This window comes from Suillus subalutaceus, assembly GCF_016647625.1.
Source record: "Suillus subalutaceus strain FC151 chromosome Unknown DFJ58scaffold_362, whole genome shotgun sequence".
Classification (NCBI taxonomy): Eukaryota; Fungi; Basidiomycota; class Agaricomycetes; order Boletales; family Suillaceae; genus Suillus; species Suillus subalutaceus.
The window spans coordinates 1-15112 of NW_024540611.1; the positions used below are offsets into that span (position 1 = coordinate 1).

At 48.1% G+C, this 15112-nt stretch overlaps 4 protein-coding genes across 4 annotated transcripts; 2 read left to right on the forward strand and 2 right to left on the reverse strand.

Moving 5' to 3' along the window:
* Nucleotides 1–171: 171 nt before the first annotated feature.
* On the reverse strand, nucleotides 172–2745 carry DFJ58DRAFT_848827 (uncharacterized protein; the record flags this gene model as incomplete). Its single annotated transcript, XM_041393679.1, has 9 exons — nucleotides 172–755; nucleotides 940–1201; nucleotides 1251–1575; nucleotides 1705–1931; nucleotides 2003–2086; nucleotides 2118–2152; nucleotides 2208–2560; nucleotides 2615–2668; nucleotides 2717–2745. 9 exons carry the CDS (start codon nucleotides 2743–2745, stop codon nucleotides 172–174), a joined length of 1953 nt encoding a protein of 650 aa, XP_041235114.1.
* Nucleotides 2746–3059: 314 nt separating this feature from the next.
* Nucleotides 3060–4814, forward strand: DFJ58DRAFT_848828 (uncharacterized protein; the record flags this gene model as incomplete). The annotated part of the gene is made up of 9 exons (XM_041393680.1): nucleotides 3060–3091; nucleotides 3175–3304; nucleotides 3369–3483; nucleotides 3538–3821; nucleotides 3865–3978; nucleotides 4041–4202; nucleotides 4257–4409; nucleotides 4460–4635; nucleotides 4688–4814. The coding sequence occupies 9 exons, from the start codon at nucleotides 3060–3062 to the stop codon at nucleotides 4812–4814; spliced, it is 1293 nt and encodes a 430-aa protein (XP_041235115.1).
* Nucleotides 4815–6845: 2031 nt separating this feature from the next.
* Nucleotides 6846–7498, forward strand: DFJ58DRAFT_826074 (uncharacterized protein; the record flags this gene model as incomplete). Its single annotated transcript, XM_041392186.1, has 2 exons — nucleotides 6846–7308; nucleotides 7359–7498. Coding segments are annotated over 2 exons (420 nt in total), but the record flags the coding sequence as incomplete, so codon positions are not given.
* Nucleotides 7499–9639: 2141 nt separating this feature from the next.
* Nucleotides 9640–14407, reverse strand: DFJ58DRAFT_848830 (uncharacterized protein; the record flags this gene model as incomplete). The annotated part of the gene is made up of 13 exons (XM_041393681.1): nucleotides 9640–10538; nucleotides 10592–10639; nucleotides 10693–11349; nucleotides 11405–11644; nucleotides 11697–11863; nucleotides 11914–11978; nucleotides 12036–12149; nucleotides 12200–12339; nucleotides 12424–13045; nucleotides 13251–13493; nucleotides 13631–13809; nucleotides 14080–14125; nucleotides 14180–14407. 13 exons carry the CDS (start codon nucleotides 14405–14407, stop codon nucleotides 9640–9642), a joined length of 3648 nt encoding a protein of 1215 aa, XP_041235117.1.
* Between the last annotated feature and the right edge of the window lie 705 nt (nucleotides 14408–15112).

Here is a 15112-nt window from a genome sequence, read left to right on the forward strand (position 1 = left end):
CACGCTGTGAAATGCATTCTCCGAGATCTCGTGTTTTGATGAAGACCAGCAAGATATTGATATTAATCTATAATTTACATCACATTTTATCGCCTGACCCTGTGCACTGTGCGAGACTGTGCCGCACTGTCACTCTGTGCGCTCTGTGCGCTGTACCACTGTGGGGCTGTGCTAGTTGTGTCGCTGTGGGAATCTTGTATCCAAAACCGGTAGTTTGCTGATGGGTGTGAACGCCATGAAAATGTCTGTGTGGGGTAAGTCTGCCCAGAAAGGTTTATACACGGCGCGCAGCCCATGCTCATCAAATTCTCCAGGGTGCTGACCACTCCTCCGTCTCTCCAGCGTCTCCTTTGTCGAATCCGGGTCTCTCATCAATGAATTTAGTGGGTTGCCCCGCTCATCAGCTGCAACCAAACATTTAGGGCAACGGTTCTCTTTACAGCAAGCGACCAGGCACTGTTCAGGGAAGTCTGCAACATAGGCGGCAAGTATGGGGTACACTCGTCGAACCAGTGAGTCAGCACAAACCATGTCTACACCATCCTGACCAGCCACAACGAGTGGCTCCAGCAGCAGGGACAAACAGTGATGAAATAGTCGGTATCCAGCAAGGGAACGTTCATCAGAGGTGAAGCAGTCGAGCTTGGTGGCTGGTAGGTACCCAATGAGGACAGTAGCACATGCTGTTGTTTGACATCGTTTCTCTTTGGCAATATTGCCGATTGACAGGTAAACGGGCCATGCAGATGTGTCGCCTCAAAATTGGGATAATAATGTCTTGTCGGAAGCCAGGATAATGGGAGCTAAGGTCGCTCCTTTGGGCAGTTCTTTCTGATGCGAAGGTAAGTGCTTTTTCCTCGTTTCAAATCAATGTGCTACTCACTTGCTTGTCCCACCACCAATCAGCTGTCCACATATCGTCTATGAGCCGTTAACTACCTGCTTCATCCTTGTACGCTCGTGATGGTGCATATACCATATGTTGCTTGAATAAAGGATTACCAATAAGATCCTTGATGCACTCCACAGGGTCACGCATCCAAAGCTCAACATCCTCATGCAGCGACTGGCCATTCTCGTCCATTCGATTTCCCTTGACGCTAACCTTCTTGCAACTCCAGGCAGGTCCGTGCGGCAGCTTATCGACCTTCTGTAGGAATGACCGATTGTTGTGGAATGAAGGTTTCATACGGTTTTGCATCTATTACTATGGTCAGTGCATATTTTTCAGTCATCAATGCCAAGCTTACTATCGGTAACTTCAGAAATTCATCCGTTCGAGTCTGCCCGAGGCTTTTAACAAGCCATTCTGCAAGTCCCCAATCTTCCCTGCCAGGACCAAAGTTAATTTTCTTGTGGACCTGATAAACAGAACACGACTCATACATGTCGCAAAAGGGTGCCCACTCGTCTTCGCCTTCACCCTCCTTATATCGCTGATACCTTTCAAAACTAGTTTGCCCCTCCTGCAACGTCCAGCTGGCATCAGGACATGGCTCGAAATACCGCCTGCCATCTTCTTTGTTGGCCACATCTTCAACCGTCACCCGTCGACTTTTGATGCTGCTGGGTTGACTTCATCAAGATCGAAAGAGTTGGAGCGTGAGCGGTGAAGTGGGGAAAAAGAATTGTTGTAAGCAAAATCAGTGGGTGCGCCACCTTCACCATCTGTATCTTCAACTATTGACTCCCATTTTCTTCTACATTCGGGGCAGATAGCTATATGCTTCTTGACGCTTCCCTTTGACGGGAAAGGCTTGCCACAGAATCCGCAGCTGTGAGGCATGGTTGGTAAGTGATTCCAGTTTATTTTCTGGCTCTTTTTGATGTGTATCGTAATTTGACAGGTCTAGACTCTGGGCATTTTGAGTGGTACCCTTTGCCCTACCCTGGGCAATTTGTAACTGACCCTTTGCCCACAGCGCTGATGGCTACCAATGGCTACCAGGTACACCGAGTCCGAAAACGCACTCTATTAGGGAGGCGCAGTCCGAGAACGCACTCTGTTATGGAGGAGCAGTCCAAGAACACACTCTGTTATGGAGACTATGTCCTTGAGAATGCACTCTGTTATGGAGACTATGTCCTAGTGTCCTAGGCACAGTCCGAGAACGCACTCTATTATGGAGAGGAGACTGGCCCATTGTTTCAACTGAAATTTTTCAGGTTCAGGGCAATATAACGGCACTACACTAGTCTGGAGATACCATGGGCAGCAAGAAGTAACTCTAACATTTGCGCCTGCTTTGCCTCCTCACAACGCTTCAGTTCTGCATCCCAGTGCTCAACAACAAGTCTTCGCAAGCTTGCTTGTATTAGGGTAAGAGCTGGGCCTGGCGCGATTTCTAACAGTTGCAATTTCTTTGCTTGCTCGCAGGCCTTTATTTCTGCCTCCCAATGCTCCAAAATCAGTTTTCGCAAGTATGACTGTGCAATGGAGATGGGGCCTGGTGTTTGACGAAATGGAGGGAGTAGGAACATTGGCTCTGCATCAGGCACCTCACGCTTTAGCCTTCTGGGCTCTGCATTGGGCTCTGCATCAGGCGCCTCAAGCTTTGGCCTCCAAGCCAGGTGAGTATTTGGTATTTGGTAGTAATGAGGAGGGGTGGATCACCTTTTGACACTGTCTTTGTCTTTATAGCAAGCCTCGGTGAATGATGACATTGACCTATGAGATCTGTCAGAGCGTGGTGAGTGTTTGAAGTAAGCTCCGCACCTTTTTTTCACTGAGTTGGAGGTATCCATGACAGTGAAAATTATTGAAACAGTATGTCCGAGTCCCTAACTAATGGTATGTCCCTACCTTCTTATTGTTCCAATTTAACACAGCTTTTAGTCCTACGTTATACTGAATCAACAAGCCCTGAAATCAACAAAGATTCAAGGTTCACATTGTGAGTGTTTAGGTCTTGCACGACATTATAAAACCAGCTGAACTACAGGTCATTCGCACCTTGAATCATGCCTCCTCGTAAGGCCACCTCCAAGCAAGCAAATACAAGCATTCTGTCATCACCGCATGACGAGCAACCAGTTGTGTGCACCGCGAGGGGTCGACCATGACAACCAACCGAAAAAGAGAATTATCGAGGTAAGTCACCGTGCTACTACGATGTGATGTTTCACTCACTTTCTCTACAGTATCTGAAACGCAAAACACATCCCGTCGTCAAGCAACCAAGGAAAAAAAGTTGGACAAACGGAAAAAAGGGCACTCAAGGCGACCTACCAAGACAATCCTGACATCTTTGAGAAAGAGCCCTCTGAGCTACTTAGTGATGCCGACAGGGATGAAGACACTATGGTTGGCTCATTTGTCTTGTTTCCTGCCACTTGAACAATAGCTGATTATTTTTATTTTCATTCAGTTCTCAGACCACATTCTACAGACGAAACTGTCCAATACCAAGATCCTGGCATTCAGCATGGGGAAAATTCCCCCGGCATCGCACACCACTAGCGGCAGCACACGCAAGCTGAAGGGTACGTGAATTCTGCTTGTAAACTAATACACTTCTATCTAACCTACTGAAGCAGCCCCTGCAATCAATACCCCTCAGGATGACACCTCAGACGACACTAGTGATAAGTCTGGCGAGGACCCAGAGTCAGCAGATCAGTCTCAATCGGAGGCTGGGGCTGGTCACACCGATGAAGAGGATGGTCACTCCGATGAGGAACAAATACCTGCCCCTCGGGCAACCAAACGATCGCACGACACAGAAGACACCATGGTAGTGCTGAAGATCAAGAAAAATTCAGACGGCTCCCATCAATGTGCAAAAGCTAGTGATTTTGATGATGTCTCAAAAGACGTCCTTGTAACTGCGACCTCTATTTTTCCGCTGTCTAATCGTCACACAGGCGCCATTTCCGGATACGATTGCTGCCGAGACGATGCTGGCAAAAGAGGCCTGGCACGAGGCGTGCCAAATAAAAGGCATCAATGTCAAATTAACACCTTCAGCAGTCAAGATGGTAAGCCCTCTGTTCTCCGGCGTGCATTCTTAATCTGACTTAAATTATATCTTGTTTTGAAGCTTTTGAAACGCACATCACATGTGCGTGGCGAACTCAAAACAAAGATGCGGTCACTAACTCGTTTGTTTTTTGGTTTCCGGTCAAGTGATTCGAGGGAGGTTGTAAGGCAAAACCGAGATCTAGCAGAATCTTTGAAAGACGGTTCATCCTTTGTTTACAAGGTATGGAGTGCAATGGTCTACATGACCTTTCAAGTACTGACTGTTGGGTAATAGGACTGGACAGCGAAGACGGGCATATACAAGACCAAATTACTCCAAGAAGGGATCAATGTTATGTGGTTTGCAAACCAAAACGATGAAGGCGTCGTCTACCATAAGCATTTTAACCCCATGCCTACTGAGATTATTGCGCTCACGCTTACAGCCGTGAGTCGTATCTTATATTCATGACATTGAATATGGCTGATTGTTGATAGATTGAATGCTGTATTGACGAGTGGCTGCAGGGCTTGAAAGAAGACATCACATTTACAGCAGCTACCTATGGATGTGTCTACCAAACTCATTTGAGCTCGTTGCAGCGTTTTGACGAGCGCACGGCACCTTATAAGCTCTTTGAAAGAATTTGCAACAATTTGCATGATGTGGCTCGGTACATTTCACTACTATAATTTCATAAGTGCTAGCCTCACCTTTGTACAAAGTTTCCATGCAGGTGTAGAGGGACTCGCTACTACGGTGTCAGACGCATCCCAGATCAGCGACAAGGCATTCGAAGATGCCATTCGAGAGCACCAGCTTCAAGAGGAGGAGGATGCACGGCAAGGCTAGCGAGAGCGGCGGCTGAGGCTCATGGATGGGAGTGAAGAAGATCAAGCCAGCTATTAACTGCCAGTTGATCTACTAGTTTCTGTTGATTAGTCATTTGAATTCATTGGTTTTTGTGCTATTTAATGTGCTATTATCTGAGTCACTACAGTGCGCTATATAGTGGCTGGTAGCTGTATGTAGTGGTACTCCTATCTACTACAGTAGTACCTGGTAGCGCTACATAGCGCTACATAGCACTATGTAGTACTACATAGTTACAGCAGTTGCTATATAGAAGGCAGGTAGCTACCGAGCTACACGGACTACCCTGACTATGTAGTACTATGTAGTCAACTGTCTTTTTCCTGATGTAATTGAAACTTGATTTAGCAATCACAATCGCACTTGATTCAAATATGTGCCACAAATACAAGTAGTTAGGGAAATCGATGGTTGAAACCTTGACACACGAAGTTGCACCCCTCAAATGCTCGTGATGAGATCCAAAGTCCTGTACTAACATGATGAGCGCTGAGCAATAAGTAAATTGTGTATATGTTCCATCATTACTGTAGAGATATGACACTAACTTCAACCACATCCAGCCGTGACCATCTTACACTTAGCTTCATAGCTTCAAATGTTGGTGTGACCTGTGACTCGACCAAAATAGCTTCAGTCAGGTGTGACAAAGTGTAACATACTATTGCATCGCCGTCGTCAATGGTGGATCTCCGAGTCGGTCGGTACTTCACTATTGCTGCACATTGTTTCACCTATGGACTGTCAAGCAACACTGGGTGTGGTCTTAAACGCTGGACCTACTGGAACTGTAAGTCCGCCTTCAATGTCACTCCCAGTCATGCCACAACTTGAAACTGATGCATTTGTCGCCTCAGATTGGCTTGAATGTGGTCACATTTTCGAGCAGAACCACCTTCCATCGTCTGTTAGACGTGAAATCAAACAGTTGTTAACTGTTCCTGCATCGATGAATCTCCGTTTGACGAAACTGACAGTGGTCTTGATGCCAGTGATGTGCCTCTGGACACATTAACCAACTATCTAGCTTCGGAGGGGTTACAAACCTATCCTGGTTGCGTGTTGGATGTCACCAATGGCAGTCTTGCCTCTGCAACACAATCCAAAGTCTATGATATTGGTGAGGGTGACATTGATGGCGAAGCTGACAGCATTCCAAAGGTAGATTGTGGGTGTGGAAAGCATAGACAGATTGTGAATAGGATGTACACCGACTTTTGGTCTCATTGAGGCGCTCTATATGTTTTTTTATTGAATTTACTGCATGTCACAAATAGCTTCAGTTATGAAAAATCACCGTGACAGTCACATTGAATAGCTTCAATTCACGGCCGCTTGTGACGTGTGACAAAGTTAGTGTCGTATCTCTACAGTATATAATGTTGATTTTGCCATGATAGGGGTTTCGGGGACAGCCGTCTTAAATGAAAAGCGGACTCACTGTGACTCAGGTTCGAACCCTATTGAACCCTGGAAGCACATGTCCTTCGCATTAGACGACCATCAACAACATACAGACACCATTGATGCTATGACAGCCAACTCAAAAGCAGATTTTTCCTCGGTCTCGGATATTATTGATGCCCTGCAAAACATCGTAAGCACCCAGTTTCATAGGAGATCTCATGCATATGACAATAAACAATTTATCTCAGCTCGCTCATTCACAAGTAATCGTACGTCAATTGAGTTTAATGCATGTATCGATGTCATTGATTCGCGATGACCAGGTACCAGACCTCGAAACCCAGTATCCCATTAGCAATACGCACTACTCTGCTTTCAACCTCAATTACCAAAACATCAGTGCCATCATCACCGAACGCCAGCAGCAATTGGATGCAGCATCCCACGAAATCTCACATTTTGAAACAGTCATAGATGGTATCAACCATATTCATCAGCAACTGGTCGCAAAGAAGGACAAGATCACTCAGTCCATGAATTCACACAAGCGACTTGTATCAGCTCTCTGGCGCTTGCCAGCCGAAGTCCTATCCCAGATATTTACTCGCTGTCTTCCGAATTGTCGCCGCTTGTCGCCCGCGTCAAGGGCAGCTCCTTTGCTATTGACAAGAATATGCCGACGATGGAGGGAGGTTGCTGTGGATATGTCCAGTTTGTGGCAAGGACTATATGTGGGCAAAGACTGGCAGCGGGGGGCTTTCTGCTATGAGTTATGGCTCAAGCGATCACGAGTGCGTCCACTCTCGTTGGAACTCGAGTGTTACAAAAGCAACTGGACTGAGCTGCAAAGCCTTCTTCAGCCCTACATAAATCAAGTCTTGTCTCTGTCTCTTGGTTTTTACCACCACGGCCTCCAACCTGAGGTTATGATATCAGAATTCCTCGCACTTGAGGAGCTGACCATATCATTGCATTTTAATTCTGGGTCTTGTGTCGGCCAATCTATCTCGCAACCGCCATGGACTCTGCGCAGTCTCACGGTAACAGGGCTGTTCTTCAACATGGAATACGCATCTACCTTCAATCCCGCCTGGGCCCAGTCTCACAAATATCCAGATCGACCTAGACGAACCAAGTGCAATCCTCAAATTGCTCCGTTTATGCCTCAACCTCTCCTCCTTGACGATAACTACATTTTTTACCGACATGGAGGCCATGGAGCCATTCACGCACACCCAACTCCAATCCTTACGGATCGTTTCCTATTATTTTTATAAAGACAACACAAAGCATCTTAACCTATTCAATACCCTCTCACTTAGTGCTGCCGAAGTTCAGTTCCGTCTGGTTTTTTCAAGATAACTGAGGACCGAGAACTGAACCTCGGTCAAGTTCACAAAGGTAGGGTGGACTCTGGGCCGGACCACTTCAAACGGTTTCACAATGGTCGGGTTCGAGTTCGAACCAGTTCGAACCGCCGAACGCAACATGAAATTAGCAAAATTTTCCAAGTACGAACAATTGTAGGCTAGACTATTCAACAATAAAAATTTGAGGAGCAACAAGCTCAGCCTGCACCATTGCTGATACATGGCCTTGATGGTATGCACTTTTTAACAGTTGAAGTGCCTCGAATGTCTCTGGAAGCAAGCAGTTGCGACGTGTGGTGCCGGTGATGCCGCCACTTGAGAATGCCCGTTCAGATGCTACCGCAGACCCCTGAATAGCGAGGTAATCTTTTGCAATGCGAGCAACAGTGGGATACTGAACCGAGTGATGCTTTAAAAAAATAATTGTCAGCTTCAAGTTACACGGAATATTAAGGATATGAGCTTACACCCCACCACGCGACTACATTCTCAACATCCTCCAGTGGTGCAGCTAAGTAGTCCTCCAATTCCCGACGAGGCCTTTGACGAGCTGCGTCATGTGAGACACGAGCTTTGATTGCATCGCGCATCCAGCTCTGGCCGTAGGAACCTTGGCGTGAGAGGGATGGTGTAGCAGAATGTGTCGTCGCAGCAGATGAAGGAGGGGCACGATAATACTGATCAAACTAGATACTAAGTTAGTGCGCAGACAATTTATTGAGATACCCATGGACTTACCACATCTTCGAGCCGTTTCACTCCATCAGCAAAGTCTTGAGACGCCCATTTTGCCTTAGCGTAGGCAACTTTGTAGTTAGGGTCGAGGGCTGCATGATGAAAGTAAGAGTGTCGTCAAAATGAGAATGTGTTCAGGACTGGGGCGAGATGGGCATGTCATCGTCAGGATCATGATACCATTTGATTTCGGACACATCCTTCAAAACACCATTAGCATTAACTGCAGAGTTCGACATGTTTTGATGAATGAGCTAACCTTGGACGCACCCCACCCTTTTATCCTTTGCTGATGTTCTGTGTGAGACCAGAATGAGATATGAATATCCACTCTGATCAATTGCATCGGTGATGATAGTGCCGGTGATGATTGCACCAGTGATGATTGCACCAGTGATAATTTCACCGGTAAACTTACTGATATGTCAACAGTGAGCATCTTTCAACGAACCTGAGGAGTCGCAGAACAGAAGCAACAAACCTGCAACTCTAATGATGGGTTCGGACTGGTTCAGACTCGTCCGAACGGGTCCGACTGTCCATCCGAGACCACCCGAACGAAGAACCTATGTAAGGTTCGGTCCTGTATCGTATGTCGAACTACTGACCGAACGGTGGTTCCGTTCGCAAAAGTTCAGGTTCGAACCTAGGTTCGGGACTGAACTGCGGCAGCACTACTCCACCCTTGGCAGCACTTTCAAGATGTTCCCACGTACTGTCAGACCCTATTCTTATGTTGAATACAAGTAGTCTGTAAGACATCATCTCTGACTGAGGTCCTCCCCTTAATTTCCGGTCATCTTGCACCTCTCCCTCGCGAGCATCGCTACTTGATATTTGGGGATGTTTGGGGAGGTTGGGTTTGACATCTCCTCGATGTTTGCTCTCGAGCCTCTTCAAATAACCTCTCCAGATGGTCTCGACCCTCTACAAACAACCTCTCCAGATGGTATCACCATCTGATGATCACCATCTCCGTATGTTGTTTTCGATGTCAGCGAGGTGACGGTGGATGTTTTTATACTCCTCTAGAGGCTCCTCTAGAGGCTCCCATGATACTTCTGGCGAATTGATTTTATTTTTCCAGTTCATCCTCCTTGTTCGAGCGTGATTCAGACATTCAGACACATGCATTGATCAATATATAGTAGATACAAACGGACTCGTAACGACACCAACAGGCAGAAAGGTCAGACGAAAAGGCTCGCGGTGTAGTTAGATGATGATACTCAATATATGCAAGGGGGAGGGACGCAGTCAATTGCGGCTGAGATAAATCGAGTTCTGTGAGTCTAAGGAGCTCGTCCTCCATCCTCCAGGTCCTCAGGATACTCGTTGGGATACTCGCGCCCATATCCATGCTGATATCTCCCTCCCGGACCAAAATATGCACTGCTTGGAGGGTGCCAATAACTGTCGACATATCCATCATATCCATCTCGAGAGTCGTGGTATGGGGCATCATGATACCCGCCGTTGTGATACTGAGGTTGAGGGCCATGAGAGGGTTGACGAGGCGGGCCATGAGTGGGCTGATGCTGATGAGGATGAGGCTGAGGGCCATGAGGAAGTTGTGGAGCGCGGTGCATAGCACGAGGATCATGGTAATAGTCGGACTGGGGGTACCGAGTGAAGCCTGGACCATAACGCGGCGGTAATGGACCTCTTGGACGTGGGTCATACATTGGTCTGACCTCTTGATCATGCGGGATTTCCATAGCAGGTTCACTGCGCCCGTGATTAGATGCCAACGTTGGCGTGAGGTCAGGCTGCAGAGATGGAGGACGGTCTGAACGAATGGGGTCTGTATGCATGGTGTTGTCCTGGCTTGCTGCGCGAGTTGTAGGATCTGTGTGGACGGGGTCTGTGCACAAAGTGTTGCTTGCCACCACACGAGTAGCTGGCTCGGTCTGAATGTAATTCTCTGGGAGGGAAGGTATTTGCTGACGAATTTGCAAGGGGGACAAGGGTGGCAATGAGCGCGCGGGCACACTATCGGCATGACCAGCAGTAGCAGCAGGCTCGGTCCTCGCGGGAGCCTCTGCAGAGCCTCTGGCAGTGCCATCAGCGTCATTCCGTTCACTATCGACATGACCTGCCGCAGCAACAGGCTCAGTGCTCGCGGGTGCCTCTTCAGAGCCTCTGGTAGTGCCCTCAGCGTCATTCGGTTCCGCGCTGGCCTTTGGGACCTCTAATCACATCGTCAATTCATAGGTATGACATTGATTAATGCACAACAATTACCTTGAACTTTGGGGCCATCGCGCAGGCGTTTAGCAGGTTGTTCTATCGCTGTGTAGCATGGGTAAGTACCATTGTAGCTCACAACAAACACAAAAACTCACCTCGCGCGATTACATTCGGAGCCTCCTCATTGTCTGAGGACTCGACAGTGGAAGGTCGTTTACTCTTCTCAGCGCGTGCTTTGCCTTTCCCCTTCATGCTCTTCGGATTTCCTGCCTTCGGCAAAGGAGGCTCAGCAGGCGAAGCCCTTTTCTTCGATGCTCGCAAAGTAGTCTCTGACTTTGCCTTTCGTTTCTTAGATGCGGGAGAGTCGTCTTCATAGTCCGAGTCGCTCTTGGCTTTGTCGTCATCTTCGGGCTTCTCAGAGCCAGAGCGAGCATCGCTGACCTCACTAGACACAAGCGAAATGACTTCCTTCTTGACGATCTTCTTGACGATCTTCTTCTCGTCCTTCTCGTCCTTCTTCTGGCTCTTTGGGGGCCTCACCACCTTGAATTCACGCGACGGGGGAGGTTTAAGAACGGGTCGAACAGAACCGTCATCATCAGAGTCGTTGTCGTCAGAGAGAGTTATGGCAGATTTGTGTGATTTCATTGGCGCCTTTTTCATTCTGGTAGCAGCCGCACTTGGCTTTGCACGGGGAAGTCCCAGGCGGTCCGATTGGCCGTTTGCAAAAAGACATCGCGCTCCTCTATGAGCGGAATCTTCTGCGGGAGGTGCTCCTTCTAGTACTGGCATCTCGGAGGTGAGGAGTAGAGCTATAAAGAAGGATCCGCTATAAGCATGTACATAATAACTTAGATTAAAACATACCTTGCGTAGCCTCGGAAACCTTTTTGACCTGCATCGAGCCTGCCTTCAAGGCCGCGATCAAAATCCCAGTCTCCTTCAGAGTCAAATTCGCGATTCCTTTGTTGGAGGTCGTATGAAAATCGCCAGGGAGCAACACATCCTCTGGATATCCTCTGATGATCATCCCGAGACGGATGAGCTCCGCAGGAAGAGTCTTCCATGGAAAGTTCCTCTTGGACGATAGTTTGCCGCCGAGTTTCTCTATTGTTTACCGTCAGCGGACAAAAAAACAACCACATGTACTCAGACATACCGATTTGTCGACCTAACTCTTGCTTGATCCATGGGATTCCGTTCTTTGAAATATCCAGGCACTCTTTCGTCGTCTCTTCGATTATCGGCGCTTCGGACTGGTTGCGTTGGATGATCTCAGCTTCGTCCTTGAAGGCCTCGTCAACAACACCCAGAGATGTTAGATTACTTGTATCAACGCTTAGTATAGATTCCGAATGAAATACATCCATGCTTACTATACTTGGGCTTTGAGATGGCCAATGATGGTATCATCATTGGCTTTGCAACGCGTCAGCCAAAACTACAAGAGGCTCGTCAGATCATCCCCTGGGCCTCATAGTGCAAAAAATACACCTACCCCTGCAGCTCCAGGCGTCGTATGGGCCAGATCCAGAGAACCGTCCTGATTGACAACCTTTCCACATGTTACCAGTGCACCCTCAAACCTGAAACGAGCAGCAGCGATATTCATCTGTGCGATGTCAGAAACGCAACATTTTGAAATCAAAGAAGTGGGTGTACCATAGCCGAGACCTTCTTGCCAAACTTATGAAACTCCTGAGCCCGCATGGCAACTGTCTGAGGCGCGCCCATGAGGACCGTGGCCTCCTCATGATACTCGAGGATCGTTTGCCAGGAGTCCGGATATTGTGTTTGAAAAGCTCGTAACAATTGCGACGCACGGTTGCACCTTAAAATTCATTAAATTAGAAAGAAGGCATCAAACAAAATTGATAAACATTCACTTGGCGTCCCGGGACCCTCGGGAGCCTTGTCGCCGAGTCTTTTCAGCTCCTGCTGGGGATTTGCCTTGAAGTAGCTGCTGTAAGCATTCCAGTGGTTGACGTTGTTGAAGGAACGCCCGTTGCTCTTGTGCCATAAAGCGATGACTTGATGTGTGGGAATAGAGGTGTTGTGGCTGACCTCGCGAATAACAGTTTCGAGCCTCATGAAGCCCTCTTGGAGTAAGGCATTTGCCGCCCCCTGCCTTCGACCTTTCACTGTAGGGACATCGCCTTGATCGTCCACGTCCATGGCCATGTTGGACCCAAAATCTAAGTCCGTGGGAATGAAATCAGGATGAGGCATATCCCAGTCCCCAACAGTGGGCGTCGGAGGGATGATCCGTGTGTGAGGGACTGCAGGCAGCATTGTCGACGGTCCAGCTATGGGATCCCCGTCAACATTCCCATCCAAAACACTGAAGTCGATACCACGGAAGTTGTACTCCTCCTGCACAAAGGCAGGTGTAGCGAATAAGTTCGGCTGTGGAGGCTCGTGTGGAGGCTCGTGCGAGCGGGAAGGGATGATCTGAGGAGTGTCGTAGAATAAATCATTAACAGGCTGAGCCTGACCAGGGGGTGTAGGCTGTCAGGGAACAGCGGGTTGAAATGGGACTGAACGTTGTCGGGGAACAGGCTGAAATGGGACTGAGCGTTGGCGGGGGCCAGTGAGTAAGAACTCTGAGGTTGGCTCGACAAGAGGCTGAGGTGGCACTGAACGTTGGCGGGGGGAGAGCGAGCAAGGACTCCGAGTCCTCTGAGGTTGGCTCGACAAGCCTTGCCCGACGCACCGATGCCTCCTTGACCAAGCCTCCATCGCGGTTGGTAGCCTTGATGTGGGTCCGGAGTTTTGTTGGAGTTTCAATGACGGGAGTCAGCTGACGCCTTCCCCCGCCAACTTGCTCCTCAGGAAATCCTCGTTCTCTGTCAGCCATGTGAGGCTCAGCGGGAACGTATTCAGGAGGAGGAGATTTTTGTAAATCTGCTGAATTTTTTTGAGTCATAGCTAGGGATGTGTTAGCGATTGTATAATTCTAATCATTGAGACTTTACCTTACGAAGACGATTCAAATGCAAGATTTGAACGAGGTTGCAGACGTTTTTTTTCCTGGCAAAAGGTTGGATAGTAAGCCAAGAGTGTGAGGAGAAAAAAAAACTTGAATCAACATACCGAGATGATCTTAGAAGATGAGCGGAGGCAGGAGATAGATTGATGGCGACCTCCCTCCATCTTCATAAGGCTTAATGAAGGGATCCGCTGTTTGAACACAGAAGTCAAGAACGCCGTGATCAGTTCACTTATTAATATGGTCCAGAGATCGCCATTAGGCAGAAACATCGCCAGAGGATCTGAAGATGTTCATGATTGAGTTCTGAAAGGGTTGATAGCCATGATATGCAACTTGAAGAACAACTCACCGTGATATGTAGGACGCGTTTAGTATATACAGTTCAAGCGTCACAATTGCAGTGAAAAGAATTGAGCATAAGCAAAGTCTTTTTTTATGTACTGTTCTACAGATCATGGTCTGACCCCCCAGTAAGCCCAGTCCGATGCGCGTCCTACTCCCCAATAAGTCCAGTAATCCCGTGGCCTTACACCACTCTCCCGCAACTCACGCCTCAGCAACCAGCGTGTTTCCCACAATAAAAAACACTTGATCTCCTACAAACCGGACGGTCAGCACATCGATAACTAAGTGAAATTCTAGGTACTCACAACACGGAATTTGTCATATGCCTGACGAACTTCCCATAGTTGCCAGTTGGTGATAGGTGCGTCCTTTTCGACATCAAAGTCGGGCAGTACTTTGTCGCACAATGGCCACCTTTCATCGAACTCATCAAATATTTCATCGATAAGAAGGTCGGTGCGGCTGTCCCAAGGTTGATGTCTTCGGAACATCGGAATTTTTGAACGCAGGAACTCGGCCTGATTGACGTCCATCTTTTGTGACAAGAGGTTGGATAGTAAGCATAGAGCGCGAGGAGAAGAAAAAAACATACTGAGATGATCTTGAAATGTGGTGTGGTTGAGAAGATGAGCGGAGGCAGCCCTCCATATTAATATAGTTTGATGAAGAGATCCACTGTTCAAAAGCAGAAGTTAAGAATGCCGTGATGACAACTCACATATGGTATTGTAGAGGCTGGCCGTTAGGGAAGCGCATCGCCAGAGCCTAACCAGCTGTCCGAGATTAAGTAGCTGCGTGGTTCGAAGTGCAGATCACCAGTCAGACGCAAAAAGACGCAAGGACGTACCGTGATTCCAACGGGCAGAGTATGTGCACACGGAGAGCTGTGAGTTCAAATGCGCTCCAGATGCTCACCGAATTCTAGAGCAGCTGTGTGGTGTCAACGTTGTCTTCAACAGCCGCATGCAAAGTGAGTGGGACAGAAGAGACAAGTAGGATGTTGCAGCATTAATATTCCTATGGAGGGCGTGGACTCCGTGGAGGGCGGGCGAGTGACGGGCGGGAATATTGAATGAATTGGTCGCAATGAGTGCCTGACTCCGCTTGAAATTGCCGAGCCTGCCGAGTGGCACCTAGACTTCGGCCAGAACACTGACGGATGTTCTCACGTGGGAACCAATTCACCCAACACCAACGCCGGCGTCTATTGATCTCACACTCCGTTATCGATCTAATCC